Source organism: Astatotilapia calliptera, chromosome 18 (assembly GCF_964374335.1).
Source record: "Astatotilapia calliptera chromosome 18, fAstCal68.1, whole genome shotgun sequence".
Lineage (NCBI taxonomy): Eukaryota > Metazoa > Chordata > Actinopteri > Cichliformes > Cichlidae > Astatotilapia > Astatotilapia calliptera.
Genome location: NC_137439.1, coordinates 6,050,583 through 6,068,771, shown reverse-complemented (window position 1 = coordinate 6,068,771; position 18,189 = coordinate 6,050,583). Strand labels below are relative to the sequence as shown.

The following is an 18,189-nucleotide window of genomic DNA, read 5'->3' as shown; positions in this document are numbered from 1 at the left end:
TGCTCCACGAAGGCACCCTGAGACACCACTTTTGGATCTTGTCGGCCGTTTGTTTTGTTTTGTTGCGTCATACAATATGACATTCACACCACTGACCATACTGACTTCACCCACCACTGTTTAAGTCTTCTCTTTTATGGTTATTTTACTTTAATAAGCCTTAATTGGAATGAGTGTGTGGCCCAGTTTGTGACAGTCCGAATGAGCAGTGTTACAACATTCAACCCACAGAGCTTAAGTGTCCCTCCAACAAAAAGGTTGAAACACACAAAATCCACACAATTAGGAGGCAGTGCTACGACCCAGTTGGAGTGGGAGAAAATGTTTTCCTAGAATTAACAGCAGCCCTTGTTAACGCCGTCACTGTAAATGTAATCAAAACCTAAAAGTCATGGTCAAAAAGCTTAAACATCATTGGTCACAGGCTTGTTTTAAACAAGGAAGGTAGAAAGAAAAAAGCCCCATCTTGCTTAATTTTCTAAATTAAGAAGATTTCTTGTAAACTTTGCCTCCGGCTGAAAGCAGCCGTCCCCTCTCTTACTAGCAGAGATGTCCGAGTCTACAGAGGAAGGCGGATTCATTTTTAACCTTTAGCTTTCAGATTACTACTACTAATACCACTAATAAAGAGAACTATAATATGAGATGGGTATTTGGTTAAGATTTGCAGCAGTACAATCCCCCCTCCCATGAGCAAGTATAAATGCACACTGCGCCTGTAGCTGGACACTGCACAAGGCTCATTATGGTTTAAAGCCCCATGTTGTACTTTAAAAGCAATCTCATGGGCAGTCACCGTTGTTCGAGACGATCTTAAATTCTCTAGTAGAACAAATACACACAAATGCAAATAAACAAACCACATATTAAAAGTCTGGATTTTGTCTTGATGCCCAAAACAAAATAAAATTTGGGCCCTGGGAGTAAACCAAGAGAAAACTAATAGCATATGAGAGCAAGCATAGAGCAGAAACATTTTTGTTTATGGTACAGTGGGTTTCAGGTCGTGTTCACACGTGCAGCCAGCCAACAGTCATAGTTGGGGAGTGCACAGATGCAGACCCTTGGGAGCACAGGCAGATGACAACATTTACGTCATGAAGGCTACTGTGGACGCCTGAGGTTTCACTGCCACAGAAAGTATTATTTGAGCCTAATGTGCTGATTATACCAATCAGGAACCACAGGATTCAAGGAGGCAGAATAACACATGAGTGGACTGCACACAGTCATCCACAAGTCATTGTGTTAATCACTTTCAAGTAGATGTTTTTCTTTCCAGATCTTAATCTAAGTGCTTTTCTCCATTAGCAAGTATGAAACAGCTGCTGAGCAATGATTGAAGTAGATGGGCTGAGATTTCAGTACAGTACGCCAGTTTCTCATGGATAGTTCGAGGCTTAGTGAAGGAGATGTCCCTACATTCAAAGAAAAGCATAAAATTCTGGGCTGTACTGTGATATGAAGCTACTGGCTCACCGGGAAAGACAGAACTCCAGGGTCTTCTTCAGGTGCTCCCTCAAGCCCTCCTGGGGGTTGTCAGGCTGGGGATCACTGCCTGTTGATAGAGGATAAAGATTTTGGTAAAATAAGGAGCAACTAAGCTTATGTCTAATCCTCTAAACACTATCCAGACAATGAAATGGGATGTGGGTGGAGAGGGTTGTAAAATATGGAGAAGGAAAAAAAGAAAGAAGAAAAGCACCAAAAGTGTCGTATTTACACACAGCAAATACTCATGCAAGCTAATTTAATGTGTTGGAAGCAATGGCACGGGCGCTAAGAAACCTACTCCTACACGGTTGTATAATCACAGTCATCTTAATACCACCCATTCCTCCCTTAGCCTCGTTGTTTTTGTCAACACTTCTTTCAAGCAGAGGGCACTTAAAAAGATAAATGTCTCGTAGCAGATCGTGTCTGGAACAGGTCAATGACATTTTAATGATGCAATAAATAACACATAAAACAAATACCTCTCAAGCGGTCACTGTTCTCCTTCAAAAATAAATCTACTGCCCGAGGACAGACTGTCCCTTAATATTCGACCACATTAGCCGACTGTGTTTGGTTGTAGTTCATTCTAACCTTGAGTTATCCAAGATCAGGTGAAATCAAACTTATTTAGATCCCCGTGTGATTGACGAGGCCAACACACTTAAAATCCTTAAAAGCCTTCTAATAGCCGTGCCTGTGGTATAAATGTGGACATCGTCAAGTTACTTTGTTTACAAACTTGGGTGTCCACGCCGCCCCATCAAAAATCAGCACAAAAGTATCCATGTGTAGACATGTGGATAAACACCGCTGATACACAACTACTTCAGAGCCTCCTCTGACTAACAACCAATCACTAACCAGCCCACCTGTGTGCCCTGGCTGCCCAGGCTTGGGGTATTCTGTGTAGGCTGACTCGGAGCACTCCAGAGTGACGGCGGCTGGCTCAGCCAGCATTACTGGTACCGGTGGAGGCTCATCTGGGTCGGTTAGAAGGGGCTCCTTGTAAGCCTTGTCTTCACTGGCTTCATAGCCTGTGACAATCAACAATGGGCATTATGATAATGATTAAAGGCATAAGAATATCACCAGATGTTTAAAAGGGGGGCTATGAGCATAATAGTAGTTATTTTTATTTATTTATTTATTTATTTATTTTACATGGTTTGTAGTTCAAATTAGTTTATTGGAATCTTAAACTGGGCCTTGATCCAGCCCCTCAGCTCAACCTCTAAAACCAGCCATTTAAGGACACCCTACCTTTAAACTGTGTTGGTTCTGATTGGCTGCCCCTCCAGCTACAGAAGGTGTGAACAGCAGGTGGGTGGGGGTGATATCATACAGAGTAGATACTCAGTATTTAGATCAGTCTGAGTGTTTGGCTCACACTGTTTACATGACAGATGCTCTCATCATTTGAAAATTTGATTTGATTAATATGAACATATATAGCAGAAGATAAGGAAAAGCAAGAAAACAGCTCCAATGTGAATTGAGAGCAGTGTCCTTTTTAAGTTCTAAGTGCCGGATTTCCAACCTTGTCCCAGTTCAGCAACAATACACCTGTGCAATGACAAATGGACATTATTACCAGAGGCAATCTGAAGCATCTGGCCTGGCACATAAACTCAGCCTTTTCCTGATTAAGATGCAAAGACCATCATTCTGAACGCTCTTTTCCTTTTAGAGCACAACAGATCTTATAGAAATACACAATGATAATGTGAGCAACTTAAATAATGAATAATTATGAATCATTAAAGGCTGGGCAAAAAACTAATGTAATTCCAAAATAAAACCTTTTCTACAGCACTAATTACATCTAAACAAAACAAGTATTGCCTTTAAAACAAATGATCCATCTTAACATAAATGTAAATATTGCACTACTGGTAATATTGTACTAATAACAGTACTAACAAGTGTTTTTTTTGGTCCATTATGCAATGATAAATACATTTACTGGAAATGTTTCTCAAATAAACTGTACCAAGAAAGAAACTGTATATTTTGTGCTACAGACAAACACCATTTCTGGCTGTAGCGTAGCAATAAGCCTAGCAATAAATCCTGAGAATTAGTGCTGTGGATTTCATTTACACTGAATTAAAAACAAAGTGGGTATGAAGGCAATGTCGAGTCAACAGCAAATTAAAATGAAAACAGATCACAAAGGAGAGATGTGCCAGAACAGAATGAAACATGATAATATACTAAAACCAGAGAAAAATTACATTCAGGTAATTAAGCACATAACCATTTATTAAAACAGTATTGGGACAAATTTTAATACTGGGTTAAACAGTGTGGGACTAGTAATGCCATCGTATTCAAGAGCATTTTCCTCTTAATTTGTGTTTGAGGGTTTTAAGCAACCTCCATCAAATCACAGTGCCGGCAATTTTCCTTAAGGTCTGGCTAAACTCTCTTCAGGGTGCTCTATGGAAATACTCTGCACATGACTGAACGGTACAGTGACTTAAACTGAAAACAGTTCATCTACTCAGAGCCGTGTCCCCCGTGGGAAATGGTTCGTTTTATCTTTTAGATTCGTTTCAAACACAAAAGACTTGGCAGGAGCATAACAGCGACCATAACAGCACAGCACAAAGGCCACTTCACAGATAAAAATAAAAAAGTAAATCTTTTAAGAGAGTGAACTCTCTGATTGGAAGTAATCCGTGGGAGGTTCAGTAAACGTTGCATCCTTTGAACTTGGTGGCTGTACTGGTGAGGCACAACTTTTACTTTAAAGGGAAACGTTTCCAATTACTTTCCACTTTTCAAGTTTCAGTAAAGCTTGGTGAGGAAAATCTAAGTATTTCCAGACAAGTTTGTGTTTTCCATGGAAACTACAGGTGATTTCAGCAACCTGCTGGCAACCAAAACAATCACAAGGTGGTTTTGCAACAGCATTTATTACCATTTTTAAATGGTCAATCTCCAGCAACCACTCGCTAACTGGTTGAGGATCACATTCTCTAGTGGCCGGAAGCTGTGATGAGGTCACTAAACAGTCTCTAGGCCTGTGGGACGTCTGTTCAAATCCTCAGACCTGCTTACTCTTTCAAACTTCAGCACAAAGCACACCGCAAAAGTGAAAATAAACACAGATGTGGCTAACTAGAAGCGACAAGTGATCGAGTCCTCCAGACAAGGGTCTTGTGAAGGAGCCTACGAGTCCACATGCCTTTGCTAAATACGTTCACACGCTGCTTCTGTGAGTGTCATCTGTCTTAATTTAGCACATCACTCCCAGCAGTCTCAGAAACCATGCTGTTATTTATTAATAAAATATGAACGATTATAATGGGGAAAGCACCGTTTCATCGTCTAGGCAACGAATGACACCCACCCCAAATTTGAATATTTGAAAATCTTGACCTTTACTTTTGAAGTCACGTCCACATCAGGCAAGTGTGAAACATAATGGTGAATACTCAAACATCAGAAAAACTGCTAACCCATGAGTGTCAAACATTGGGCCTGTGGGACAGAATGGGAACCCCTAACTAAACCATTACTGCTGATACGTAGCACATACGTTTTAAATTTTTAACTACATTTTCATTTTTTCCATTTTACGGCCTTCTAAGTGAGAAAGGCATCGCCTACAGTCTGAAACGCAGCACCAAGGTCAGTAAGTAAAAGATGAACCATTAAATAAAATAAGTTCCTGTTTTTCATCATCTGCCATATAACTTTCAGGTTGTTTTTTGTTTTGTTTAAACAATGGGTCCACAGTAAATGAAGGACCCAAGTTTGAAGTCAATATGAAAGTAAAAGGAAAAACAGGTGACAGGAGGGCTGTTGAATGATAATAAGTGGCTTAAATTCATAACCTTTAATAGTCCGTCTTTGTTTGTCGACAAAGGAATCAGAATAAGCTTCCATGTGCATGTAATGGTTTAGCATACTGACAGTGAATGGGGACATTAGAGGAACCAGCCAGTATCATGACTAAATCACTGTTACCACTGCAGGCGTGGTGTGAATTTTCCGTCACAGACCACTACATGCATGGCCCAACTGCATTAAATCAGCAGTGCTCTGTAATAAATTTTCCATAAATGTCTTTGCGGACGTGGAAGATGAAGTAGGCCAGGACGTCAGTGCGCGTCAAACTGAGACTAATAAATAATTTCTGTTTCACCACCATGTCCTTGTTGCCTCTGTGGCTAAACTTGGCTCAGCACATTGAAGCGAGTGATTACTGTCATTTACAAAGAAAGACGGGTGACTGGAGCTGGAATATTCATAACTCATTCTAGATTGAGTATGAATGATTAAAGGGGTGTCTCCTGTGTGGTGGGAAAAGGGAACCAGAGTGGACAAAGCAGCTTTTTACACCAGACTGTGCCGTTTGTCACTACTCGATTATTACAGACTTAGCAAGCAGACTACATGCCAACATTTCACTTTCTTTTCTACACCTCAGCTTCAGATTAGCTGTATACTATTTTCAGTTTCTCCGCATTACATTAATAAATTAGCTGCTGGCTATGTTCACCTGCTTCACGCTGCCACAACCACCAAAACCTATAATTCTCCACTTTTTCAGGTCCAGTATTTACCTGCAACAATTTAAAGGTGCTTTTTGTAAAGACCCTCTGAAAATTGAAAACTTTCACCACATGGTGGCAGCGTTTTACCAGAAGGTTTTCATGCAGCTGATCAGCCCAACGTGCATTAAACGGACTACTTCTCATTAATGTAAATTTGTAAAAACTATTAGTTACCCAAAGTCAGCACAAGTCAGCAAAATACAACAGTAATATATGAATGCTGAGCGAACACTAGCTTGAATTATGTTGGTGTCATGGTGAACACTACACTTACTCCATGTACCATCTTGTGGTCAACATGGGTGTTATGCAAGACTGCAGTTAACTTATTTGAACTTCAGTTAATATCTTGCAACACAATTTCATCTCTGTTACAGCCCAGAAGAATGGTGCTAGAGGCAGCGCAGAATCATTTTGTATTTAACGGCTACGTTCTCTGGAACAATTTTGTGCACTTTGGTTGTTTTTTTTTAATATTTAAGATTAAGATTTAAGATTCTGGGTGTCAAACATGCAGCCTGCGGTTAATACCTCACCCACCAATGACTGCCTAAGTCTAATCATCCCATTTTTTTTCAATGAAATACTAGCACTATTACTACGTTGTCTATGTCCAATCGTGAGAAATTACAAACCTGCACCTGAACTCCACACTAGCTAAAGAAAATGCTAAAGAAGGGCTCTGCTTGGGCTCAAACCGCCAACTTCTCACTGTGCTGCCACACGTAAATATTTTCACAATGTACTTCTGTCTGTTTAGGGACGTGTTCAACATTATTTTGCAATTATGTTGAACATGCAATAGTTTTACAGGTTAGCCTAGCTTGAAATAACACTGGGTTTGAAAGAGGACCATAATCTATAACAAGTCTGACACCCCCTGTCTTATATGGTGCCTAACATATTAGGAGTTTACCTGCATATAAAAAGGGTTTGGGCCTTCTGCTAAAGGCGTGTTTAAAAAGTGGAGTTAGATTAATTAGATTTTGGTTTATTAAATCACTAGTAATGTCACAAAAATGCACAGACTTCTATTAAGTCAGGTAACACAGTCTCTTTGCCTTAGCCATGCATTTACCAAACATGGTTATATGCACAATAAGCCACAAAGACCATTTATAGGCAGAAAAATTCCTGTTAATGCTGAATAATGATTCAATGCTATACTGATAAACCGTTTTAGAAAACAGGAAACGTTTTATGTTCTTATCTATGCTCTGTATTGCGTTATTTCGATATATCTGAAATGGAGAGCAGTTATACTTTGTTTTGCACTATAGTGGCCAAAAGTCAGATTCTAAGTATATAAGAAGCCAGTTTTTGTGCATCAATGACCTTCTGGGCCGGGATCGGCCGAACTATCGCAGCCTTCCTTCCATGGCTGCAGGGCAGCAGTTGTGGTGTCGGCAGTCCCGCTGGGGTCCAGGCTAAACATGTGGTTGGCCCATGCTTTCGCATTGGGGTTGAGGTCCGAAACCTTGGCAGATTCCTGCAAAACAACAGAGCCCGATTAGAGAAATCAACTTCAGCTTATGTATGTCACCACATCAGTATATGTAGTTACTAAAAAAAGATCAGAAATGACATTAACTTCTTGGGCATCAACTTTGACTATAAATCATATGACTGTAATCGATGAATTGTCTTTTACTAGTAAATATACACCTCACAGGTTCTGAAAGTATATTTAAAACCATGCTAACAGACTTATGTGGCCTATGTTTCATCCGTGCAATTTAAAGAACACCAACAAAGCAGTGTTTCCTATACAGATTTTATGTAGTCCAACCAGCCACATATGCTAATGTTTGCCTTGTTCACTCCTCTGAATGAAAAACATAAACCACTATCCTCTCACTCTTATTCTTAAAGTTTGGTCTTGCTTTTCCCCACTCTCTGGTTCGCTGGCCACATTCCTGCTGTGGCGGCCTGTGAGACATTTTCTCCGTCTCTCAAACAAACTATTGCGTTGGACTGAAGCTGGCTACGACAGTCCGTAGTCCACTTTGCAGATCCTCTCTGAGCTAGAAGGCCACTCTAATCAGAAGAGCAGCAGGTGGAAAACTGCTTCATGCACCATATTGTTGAGTTCACCGTGTTTGCGCAGCAGAGTTAGAACAACAGCACCAGCAAAGACGAGTGGAAGTGAAGTCCACCCAGGTGATCACAGACTCTGATCTGATTATATTCCTTCAGTATTTGTCACAGAGTAAATTAAATATTTGAAGCAAGCATGGTTGTGCCTGTGTAAGTGCAAATGAGCTAACATCAAAGACCGAATCTGTAGGAAACGCTGCAACTGCTACAAATCAATCACAAGAGCCAAGCTGACATCAACCCACCCAGGTCACAGGGAAGGGAAAAAAAATAAAAAATTTCAACAAGATGGTGTCTAAGGAAATCATCAGGGTTTGCCTTCTACCCAATTAAAATCCATCATGAGTGACCCACATTATGGGGTCTCATTTTGTCAGTGACACGAGCTAATATAACAGTGCTAAAGAGAGAGAAGTGCACAAAGACTGTAGAAGCCGATTTTCCCCACATGTATTGCTTTTTAAGGCAGTTTTAAATAGGTTGCTTATTTATATTCATAAGCACAATGAACTGTACATTTCAAAATATGCCAATAAAACACTGTGGATGTGCCAGACATATTATAGCAAACAGTAATTTGGTTAAAAAAAATAAGTCTTCACAAAATCTTTCATGTCTCAACTCACATTACAGTTTGTGAGAATACCAATACTGCAAAGCCTTCTACAACAATTTTCCCTTTGCTTACTCTAAAGAAAAATACAGGGAAAGTATAAAATAAGACATTTAAATGACAGATTCACTTGCCCAGAAAAGAAGTTTCTATTTCCGGGATTTCTCCTGGCTCAAAATTGGCCTTTCGGCTGGGTGACTGTGCATGTAAGCACGACTTACTCAAATCTAAGCATTTTCCTGGTCAAAATGTGCTTTACGATCAACTAATTTAAACCCCGCATTTAAAAAAAGAAAAGAACCCCTCGTTTCACTGTAATGTTTCTGTAATGCCTTCTCGACTCTTCGAAATGGTCTACGCTGAGAATCAGAAAGGCAAGCATTCATCAGTCATGTTGTACATAAGTCTCAATCGACAACAAGACTCCTCAAACTAAAAATCGTTTTGACAGGAACCAGGCTAATAAACCCCTGGTGTCTGCTGGAAATACTCACAGGATCAAAGCGGCAGTTCAGCATGCATGTCTCACAGGCTAAGAGGCTATAACCCAGAGCGGTGGTCAGAGTCAGCGTTTCACTCAACTCCTGAGGAACAGCAGGCCAGACGCTGCCTGCCGCTGGTGGTATTAGAGTCCACTGCATCCAATCCATGGCTAATACATAAAGATAAGGTCTAAGTATGTCCACCGGTGGGCAGAGGAAGGAAGTCTTCCGACCGACATTGGCTTGCCTCAGGCTCTAACCTGCGAACGTCTGAGCAAAGCGGCTGCCACCACCCCTCTCCAAGTCATCCTCGTCAAATCACAGCTACCGCCACGCTCTGCCTGCCCTCCTCCGATACAGGCTGCTGGGTTGATTCAACAAATCTGATGACAGCACTGAGGCTCGGCTGCCCCGGTGGGCCAGGGCTGACGTTGCAGAAGCTGACTGGCTGTCTCGCTCCCGTTAAGCACCCGTCTCTGCTTTTGTTTTGTCGCCGTTGCACTGAGTCATTCCCCAGGAAAAAAAAAACAAAACGCTGGAGCTGTGCAGGCAGCGTTGAGTCGCACACCTGCGCTCAAATGAAATGCCTGCTCCGGTCTGCCACATGTTAAATCAACCCTGAGGCATCACTCAAATTCAGACCTCCAGAGCCTTGGCTTTAATATATTATTCTGCTAACAAGCTAAGTTGCAAAATAAAGGGCTGGGCAAACTGGTTTCTTTTTGAACATAGTAAAGGGAGGAGGAAGAGAAACAAAAACACAACAAGATTAAGAAGTGAGCAGCAAGAGATGTTGTTCCTCAGTCGTATTTCACAAACATGGCACTACGAGATCATTCACGATGTGCCTGGCCAGACAGAGACAAATCCCCGCCTATGCTAATAATCCATCCTTCCTCCAATGTAAAACTCCCACTCCTGTCCGAGCGGCTGCCATAGAAACTGCTGCTGACATCAATGGACGTGTACGTCCAGGGCATCGCTTGACCTTTCAAAATTTTAAAATGTTCCCCTCTCTCACAGAGGAAGGAAAGGTTAGCAGCCTTTCTGATTGAGGGTGTATTTTTGGAGGAAACAGGAGAATGTGATTCATCACGAACCGTGGACAGAGATGAGTTATAGTCAGTGTCATTGGAGGGCAGCCGACGTAGCACCGGGTTTATTGCTCTCCCTCCTTGATGGAGGTGGGCTCCCAGCAGGCAGGCAGACAGAGAGACAGAGCAGACAAACCAGAGTCCTTAGGGAGGGAAAACAAAAACAGCTGAATTTGGACTAATCTGTCTGTCTGCAGACCGGAGGCTCCTCTTTCCTCTCTGACAGACAGATCTGGGGAGACCAGATGGGCCAGATGAGCACATCACAAATACTACAACATGCATCATCCTTAACAGCATTTTCTACAATATTAGACTAATTTAGCAACTACAGATTAGTTGTTTTCCCCCCAGGTCATTATTTAGACAAATTTGAACAGTTTAACCTTTCTTTATTTTTCTTTGAAACCATCGGTCTGGCAGCAGGACCATTTTATAAGCCTTCTAAACTCCTTTACCACTTGTTCTAAAGGCAAAATGTAAACAGTTTGGGAAAGACGAGAAGATGCCCTTTACAGGGATATTCTGTGTATCATGGTAGCACAAAGCATTCATAAGGTACTGTGTGAACACCAGACGGGGGAACCTAGATTTTACAGTGTGTGCTTTTTATTCAAATGGTTCCAGAAAGATGACTGCAGTCGACCTCCATCTATACGCAGTTCAGTATTCGCAGATTTTTCTGTGGAAAGTAACTCCAAATTATTTGGGGAAAATTCGCCTATTCACAGATTTTTGGATTTGACACGCTATTGGCTGGTGTTTGCAAAGCAGCCAATATAGGAGTGCCATTCATTTTCCTTCATGTTGAACAGAGTACCGCCAAGTACATCAAGGAGGAGGAGGTGAAGATAAGGAAGACTGTGGATGTTAGCTTCTGTGGTAGTGCCAAGAAGTTTTCCACGTCTCAATTATTTGCAGTTCTCTCAGTTCTTTGCGGGCGGTTGTGGTTCCTAACCCCTGCGAATACCAGGGTCAACTGCATTTTGTAGTTTTACAGTCAAAATTACAAAATAAGTCCACGTGGGCTGCTTGATACTGGCTTAAACTTAACTGATGCTATGTTTATTCTTAGACTAGAGGAGCTTTGTATGATCCCTAACAGTTTATTTGTATCGTCACTACACTTTACTGTAACATCATCTGATATTTGCTGTGCCGTTTTTATAAAGATACCTTATTTTGTTTATTTAGCTTTCTTGATTTTTAGATATTTTACCTTAATTATGCTAATATTTTTTTTTTTATTTAAATCTATGCTTAATAACTAAACATATTTTACCTTCTACTGTGCTTGGTTCGAGTGTTGGGGGTTGCTGAGGTAACTTTTAACCAGAAGTCAGCAAACTGTGGCTCAGTTAGAATTAAAACATTTCTTTAGAAGAAATGGCAATTGTGCTTATTACAGCAAGTTTCTGAACTTCTCATCTAATGCAAGCTTATTCTTTGCCTTTAAGTTCTATTTATTTAAGTTTAAGTTCTCTCAGAAACGAGCCATTTAGCTCTTCTCACTTTAACGCTGCAACCTTCTTCCAGAGGAAAACAAAACTAACAGCATTATATTATTAGTCACATTTGTATAAGAACCGTGGTTCTTTAAGACGATAACTCAAAGGCAAGCCAAGTCGTAAAAGACTGATCTAAGAGATTTGTTGACGAGGCTGGACAGTGGTGAGAAAAGCAGTGGTGTGGTGTCTGTGTATTGGTGGCATTTCCCTGCTTTGGCAACAGATTTAAGAATGAGGATCTGAAATCTTTTGATATGGCTACCCAGTTGCTAAACTACATTTACACTTTTTGAGTACATCCCCTTCGGTTTCCAAAGCTGGACAACTCCTTAAAAACTAGTCTGCATTTCTGTCCCCACAGTTTTGATTACATCTGCATTCATACACAGAGCATTTTCATACCTGCATATGCAGTGAAACTGCAGCTTCTCTCTGCCGTATGACCCACTAAAAAAAATAAAATAAAATACAAAAAATTTGTGAAGATTCCCGTCAGGCTCACTTTCTTTCCAGCTTGTGTCCATAATTGATTTGATTTAACATGCACAGCTAAAAATGGGTCACGCTCAATTTCTGGTCTGTTTCTGACACATATGTGCAAAGCATATGGTGTATCACTCCGTCTCTGTGTGAACGCATGCGTGTGAATAAGGAACAACACAATTCTGGTAGCACCAAATGGCTTGCACATTATTATCCATAAAACTGAGTGCTATTTTACTACAATTATATTTACAATTTGGTGTTTTACTGTTACAATTTTAAACTTACCGTATGGAGTGATAGGAGTGCCAAAATTAAATAAATACAGAAAATAATGTGTGAATTAAAATGGAAATAAAATTAATACACAATTAAACGCATAATTACTTAAAATACCAAATATTCATCCATCCACAGGACCCCAAGATGAGCAGTTTCCCTGCACAGCAAGTTGAGGCTAATGTGGGGCAGCCAGGTATCCCAGAATGAATGTCAAGCACCCTAAAATCTAAGTCCAGTTTTAAAATGGTACCGTTGCCAATAAGTTCATTTGCAAAAGCACACCAGCATTTGTTGAGATCTCTGACCAAGTTGTGAGCCAAAGCTAACTTCAAACCAAAGCATTTTTTTAGACTACATGGTTCTTAGACCCGTCCCTGAATTTAATGGATTAGATTGACAAGTAAAACAAATTCAAGATGCAATGTAGCACCGCAACCATGAAATAATTAGAGAAACAAGTTTCAAGTAAAATCAATTTATATTTAAATGAATAGACTATGTGCACGGTAGCATATGCTACTTCCGGTGTGGAAACTCCTGTGGGGAGTTTTGTTTCCGGTGTCCTATTAGCGCCTTGTTTACGGTCCAAAACAAGTTAAGCAAATGAATGAATCAAGCGGCGATTTACATTTCTATAGATGTCTTGGGCATTTACCCAATATATCTGTAAATGATTTTCATCGACTGGTTGATATTTTTTCCCTGCGCCTCAAAGCAAAAGAGAAAAGGGATTCAAATGTTATATTTCTCAGCTGTCCCTCGGGTGTTAGGTTCTAAAAATAACCAGCGATAGGTGAAATCAAGTAGCCGATTTTATTTTTTGACGGTGCAAAACGTTTGGTGGACATCGTGGACATACAGTACTGCACTTCAGAGTCACACTGCTATCGATCGATGCAGCGATTCTGTACTGTACAGGAGAGACGTCACGGAGGAGATCGTCTGCAGCGATCAGGGCACAGGACACAATGTGACGTTTAAAAAAAATAAATAAATAAGCATGCAAACTTGCACTAAAAAAAATCTGCGAAACAGTGAGGTGAAAGGTGAACCGCATTATTAGCGAGGGACCGCTGTAATTTTGAAGGTAAGTCACAACATACCCTTCGTACATACTAATGTATAGAAACCGTTACCAGCAATCATTCATTTTTTGTGTGGCTTTTTTCACGGTTTGTTAACATGCTGTGTAGGTGTGTACTTGACTAGCTGATCTCGACATTATGGGGGAAACATCTGGTTTGACTATTGTTCACCTGTAGTTTGAATGCTGAACATTTGCCTGTTTAAATCATAAGACCAGTCACTATACAGAGATGTGCTTCTGAATGTGGATGATGTGTCTTCTGCTGCAGTAATGCAGTTCTGCTTGTGTTGAGTGATGTAAACAACTGATCGATCTAAACTGTTTAAACGTCAAAATTGATCATTAGATTTTTTATGACACAACAGTGGTGAGTGTTCCCACCTTCTGCTCTTTGTAACTTAACGCGATCTTTCCGTTTTCGAGTTTTGGACATGATTTTGGAGTATATCTTCGCAGTAGCGATTGACCGCCAAGTAAAGCTACCGGAAATGTACAACCCTACATCCGGTCTCAAACCAGGAAGTTAGCATTTTCTCGTGCACAGGGTCAATCATTACTGAATTATCAACACGTTTAATTAATTATTTAATCGTATTTACAAAGCATGCCTTAATATAACTGCATAGCCCAGTAGTAAGTGTTTTTTGAGATTACAAAGATACAAACTGCATGATTAATTGTTGCGGAATTTTATTCATATCTGACAGAAATGAGTGTGCAGACTAACCCGCAGTTCAATCTGAATTCTGAGGAAGTAACTGTTAACACTTTTGTTTTTTTATGTTGGTTGACGATCAAGTTTTACTTCCTGTGGGCTCAACAGTTTCACAAGCTTTAGATTCAAACCTTTGTTCAAAACTGAATTAGCTGGTAGCAGCTGGGTCATGTAGAGTCTACGGTCCTTTTAAATGCTCATTATATAAATGTGAAAGTAACCTGGCCTAAACTACAGCTCTTGTGCGTTATATGATGTGGTGCTCTCTCTTTGCTCAGTAACCTTGATATGCTGAACTGTGTGGATTTAACTGAGAGCTGTATTTTTCTTCTCTGACCACTTTTCCCACAACGAATCCCACCTGAGACCTACCCAACCATGAGGATAGTTTGCTCTTTCCTTTTCACTGCCAATCTACTTTCTAATCGTGTGCATCTGTAAATGACAGTGGGGAAAAAAGAAAAAAAAAAAAAAAAAAAAAAAAAAAAAAAAACACCCAGCAGGCTCTTTCCATTTCCTAATTTTGGAGCACACGGGAAAAATGACTTTTCTTCGCCTCAAGGCCATCCGCTCACTTTCTGCCCATTTCCTCAATTGTGCATTCTTTCCTTTTTGAGGAGGTTGACTGAAGCCCAACCTGAGGAGTCAACCCCTGTGAATGCTTGTTCTCAGGTCAAGTCCCCATATTTCACCTGCACTGTACCAGCAGCAGCTATGCTTCACTGCACTGAGGAAATTCCAGTTTCTGCTACAGTAAGAATTACCATTAAGAAACAGCGAGTGTAAGAATGTGTTTTCCCTTTTAAAAACACAAACGAGCATGAGATACACTCATATCAGGGGAGTGGCTTAAAGCCCAGGAACAAACACTAGAAACACTCAGCTTCAAACCGCAGCGCTTGGATATAATTAAAAAAAAAAAAAAAGCCCTCAAAAAGCACTTTGTGTTTAAGGAAACAGGTGTGACTGATCACAAGACTTTCCAGGTTTTGTTTTCATAATAGTAGGAAGCCAAAATTGTAACTGACAAATCTGGGTGTTAAGTTAGTAGCAAAAATAAATAGCATGAATAAATGTAGCACAATTAACATTTTTATCATCATTATCCTTTTTTAATAATTGTTGTAGGCCAACATTGATTGAGAACCCAGCTCAAACCGGAGCAGATGGCTGCTCCTCCTGGAGCCTGGTTCTGCAGCAGGTTTCTTTTTGCTAAAAGGGAGCGTTTCCTCCCCAATGTCGCCACGTGCTTGCTCAAAGGGAGTCGCTTGATTGTTCGGGTCTTGGTGTAATTATTGTTGGGTCTTTACCTTATAATACAAAGTGCCCTGAGGTGACTACCATTGTGATTTGGTGCTGTATAAATAGAACTGAACTGAAACTCCATTTGTTATACTAAATGAAAAACGCCTCATCAAAAAGTGCTGCAACATCTCACTTGTTGCTTTCATGATAAATACCAATATACAGTGGGGCAAAAAAGTATTTAGTCAGCCACTGATTGTGCAAGTTCCCCCACCTAAAATGATGACAGAGGTCAGTAATTTGCACCAGAGGTACACTTCAACTGTGAGAGACAGAATGTGAAAGAAAAAAAAAAAAAAACATGAATCCACATGGTAGGATTTGTAAAGAATTTATTCGTAAATCAGGGTGGAAAATAAGTATTTGGTCAATAACAAAAATACAACTCAATACTTTGTAACATAACCTTTGTTGGCAATAACAGAGGTCAAACGTTTACTATAGGTCTTTACCAGGTTTGCACACACAGTAGCTGGTATTTTGGCCCATTCCTGCATGCAGATCTTCTCGAGAGCAGTGGTGTTTTGGGGCTGTCGCCGAGCAACACGGACTTTCAACTCCCGCCACAGATTTTCTATGGGGTTGAGGTCTGGAGACTGGCTAGGCCACTCCAGGACTTTCAAATGCTTCTTACGGAGCCACTCCTTTGTTGCCCGGGCGGTGTGTTTTGGATCATTGTCATGTTGGAAGAGCCAGCCTCGTTTCATCTTCAAAGTTCTCACTGATGGAAGGAGGTTTTGGCTCAAAATCTCACGATACATGGCCCCATTCATTCTGTCCTTAACACGGATCAGTCGTCCTGTCCCCTTGGCAGAAAAACAGCCCCATAGCATGATGTTTCCACCCCCATGCTTCACAGTAGGTATGGTGTTCTTGGGATGCAACTCAGTATTCTTCTTCCTCCAAACACGACGAGTTGAGTTTATACCAAAAAGTTCTACTTTGGTTTCACCTGACCACATGACATTCTCCCAATCCTCTGCTGTATCATCCATGTGCTCTCTGGCAAACTTCAGACGGGCCTGGACATGCACTGGCTTCAGCAGCGGAACACGTCTGGCACTGCGGGATTTGATTCCCTGCCGTTTTAGTGTGTTACTGATGGGGACCTTTGTTACTTTGGTCCCAGCTCTCTGCAGGTCATTCACCAGGTCCCCCCGTGTGGTTCTGGGATCTTTGCTCACCGTTCTCATGATCATTTTGACCCCACGGGATGAGATCTTGCGTGGAGCCCCAGATCGAGGGAGATTATCAGTGGTCTTGTATGTCTTCCATTTTCTGATGATTGCTCCCACAGTTTGATTTTTTCACACCAAGCTGCTTGCCTATTGTAGATTCACTCTTCCCAGTCTGGTGCAGGTCTACAATACTTTTCCTGGTGTCCTTCGAAAGCTCTTTGGTCTTGGCCATGGCGGAGTTTGGAGTCTGACTGTTTGAGGCTGTGGACAGGTGTCTTTTATACAGATGATGAGTTCAAACAGGTGCCATTCATACAGGTAACGAGTGGGGGACAGAAAAGCTTCTTACAGAAGACGTTACAGGTCTGTGAGAGCCAGAGATTTTTCTTATTTGAGGTGACCAAATACTTATTTTCCACCCTGATTTACGAATAAATGCTTTACAAATCCTACCATGTGAATTCATGGATTTTTTTTTTCACATTCTGTCTCTCACAGTTGAAGTGTACCTCTGGTGCAAATTACTGACCTCTGTCATCATTTTAAGTGGGGGAACTTGCACAATCGGTGGCTGACTAAATACTTTTTTGCCCCACTGTACATCTCTGCCTGCATTGAGGATACAAGCACTAAAATGTTATTTTTGGACCACACTGCCCAACCCTAATACAACCAATAATCGTGTAGCACCACCAGCCAAGAGAGCCAGACACCACACCAGAAAAGTGGCACAAACGCTTCTCAGGAAAACAGTTCGACCCAACCGGGGGAGGAATAGGAAACTTATGTTTTTAAATCTAGCTTTCACAGCTACTACACCTCACCGCCCACCTTCAGTCTAACCAGACACGTCTGGCCTGAGAAAAGCAGCAGCTGGTTAAGTGGACAACAGAGAAGGCGTATTTACTGTCACAGCCAGAATTTACCAGTATTTGGTCAGAGCCTGCTGTAATATCCCACCCCAGTGACCACATTTAGCCCCAACAGGCTCGCATGTGTTGCTGTCAATCAAACCTGCAGAGCTGTGAAGTTCCCTACGAAAGCATAGAGGTCGTGCAGATGAACTGAGGAATCTCTGGGGACAAGATTGAGGGCTAATATGCAGAGTCACCGATAAAAGGAAGACACATAGGAATAACCACTTTAGCTCTGGCAGTATTTCTCCCTTGCAGCAGGCTTTAAATCTGGGATGCTTTCATTCTCACTTCCTGATCCGAAAGGCTTGTGGAACAGTCAATGTTAAGTGATCAGAAATGGAAAAATATTAGGTCCAGTTACATTTT

General features: G+C 41.0%; 1 protein-coding gene across 3 annotated transcripts in view; it reads right to left on the bottom strand.

Annotated features, from left to right (window-relative positions):
• larp4b (La ribonucleoprotein 4B) overlaps window positions 1–18,189 on the bottom strand; it is a 48,116-nt gene that overhangs the window by 14,415 nt on the left and 15,512 nt on the right. For 2 of the 3 annotated variants that reach the window (XM_026148823.2, XM_026148824.2), the window contains exons 3-5: window positions 7,398–7,551; window positions 2,367–2,531; window positions 1,480–1,558 (exon numbers count right to left, since the gene is read on the bottom strand). In XM_026148823.2, the coding sequence (XP_026004608.1) occupies window positions 1,480–1,558; window positions 2,367–2,531; window positions 7,398–7,551 (398 nt within the window). The remainder of the gene's footprint in view (window positions 1–1,479; window positions 1,559–2,366; window positions 2,532–7,397; window positions 7,552–18,189) is intronic. The other variant, XM_026148825.2, reaches the window with a different exon arrangement.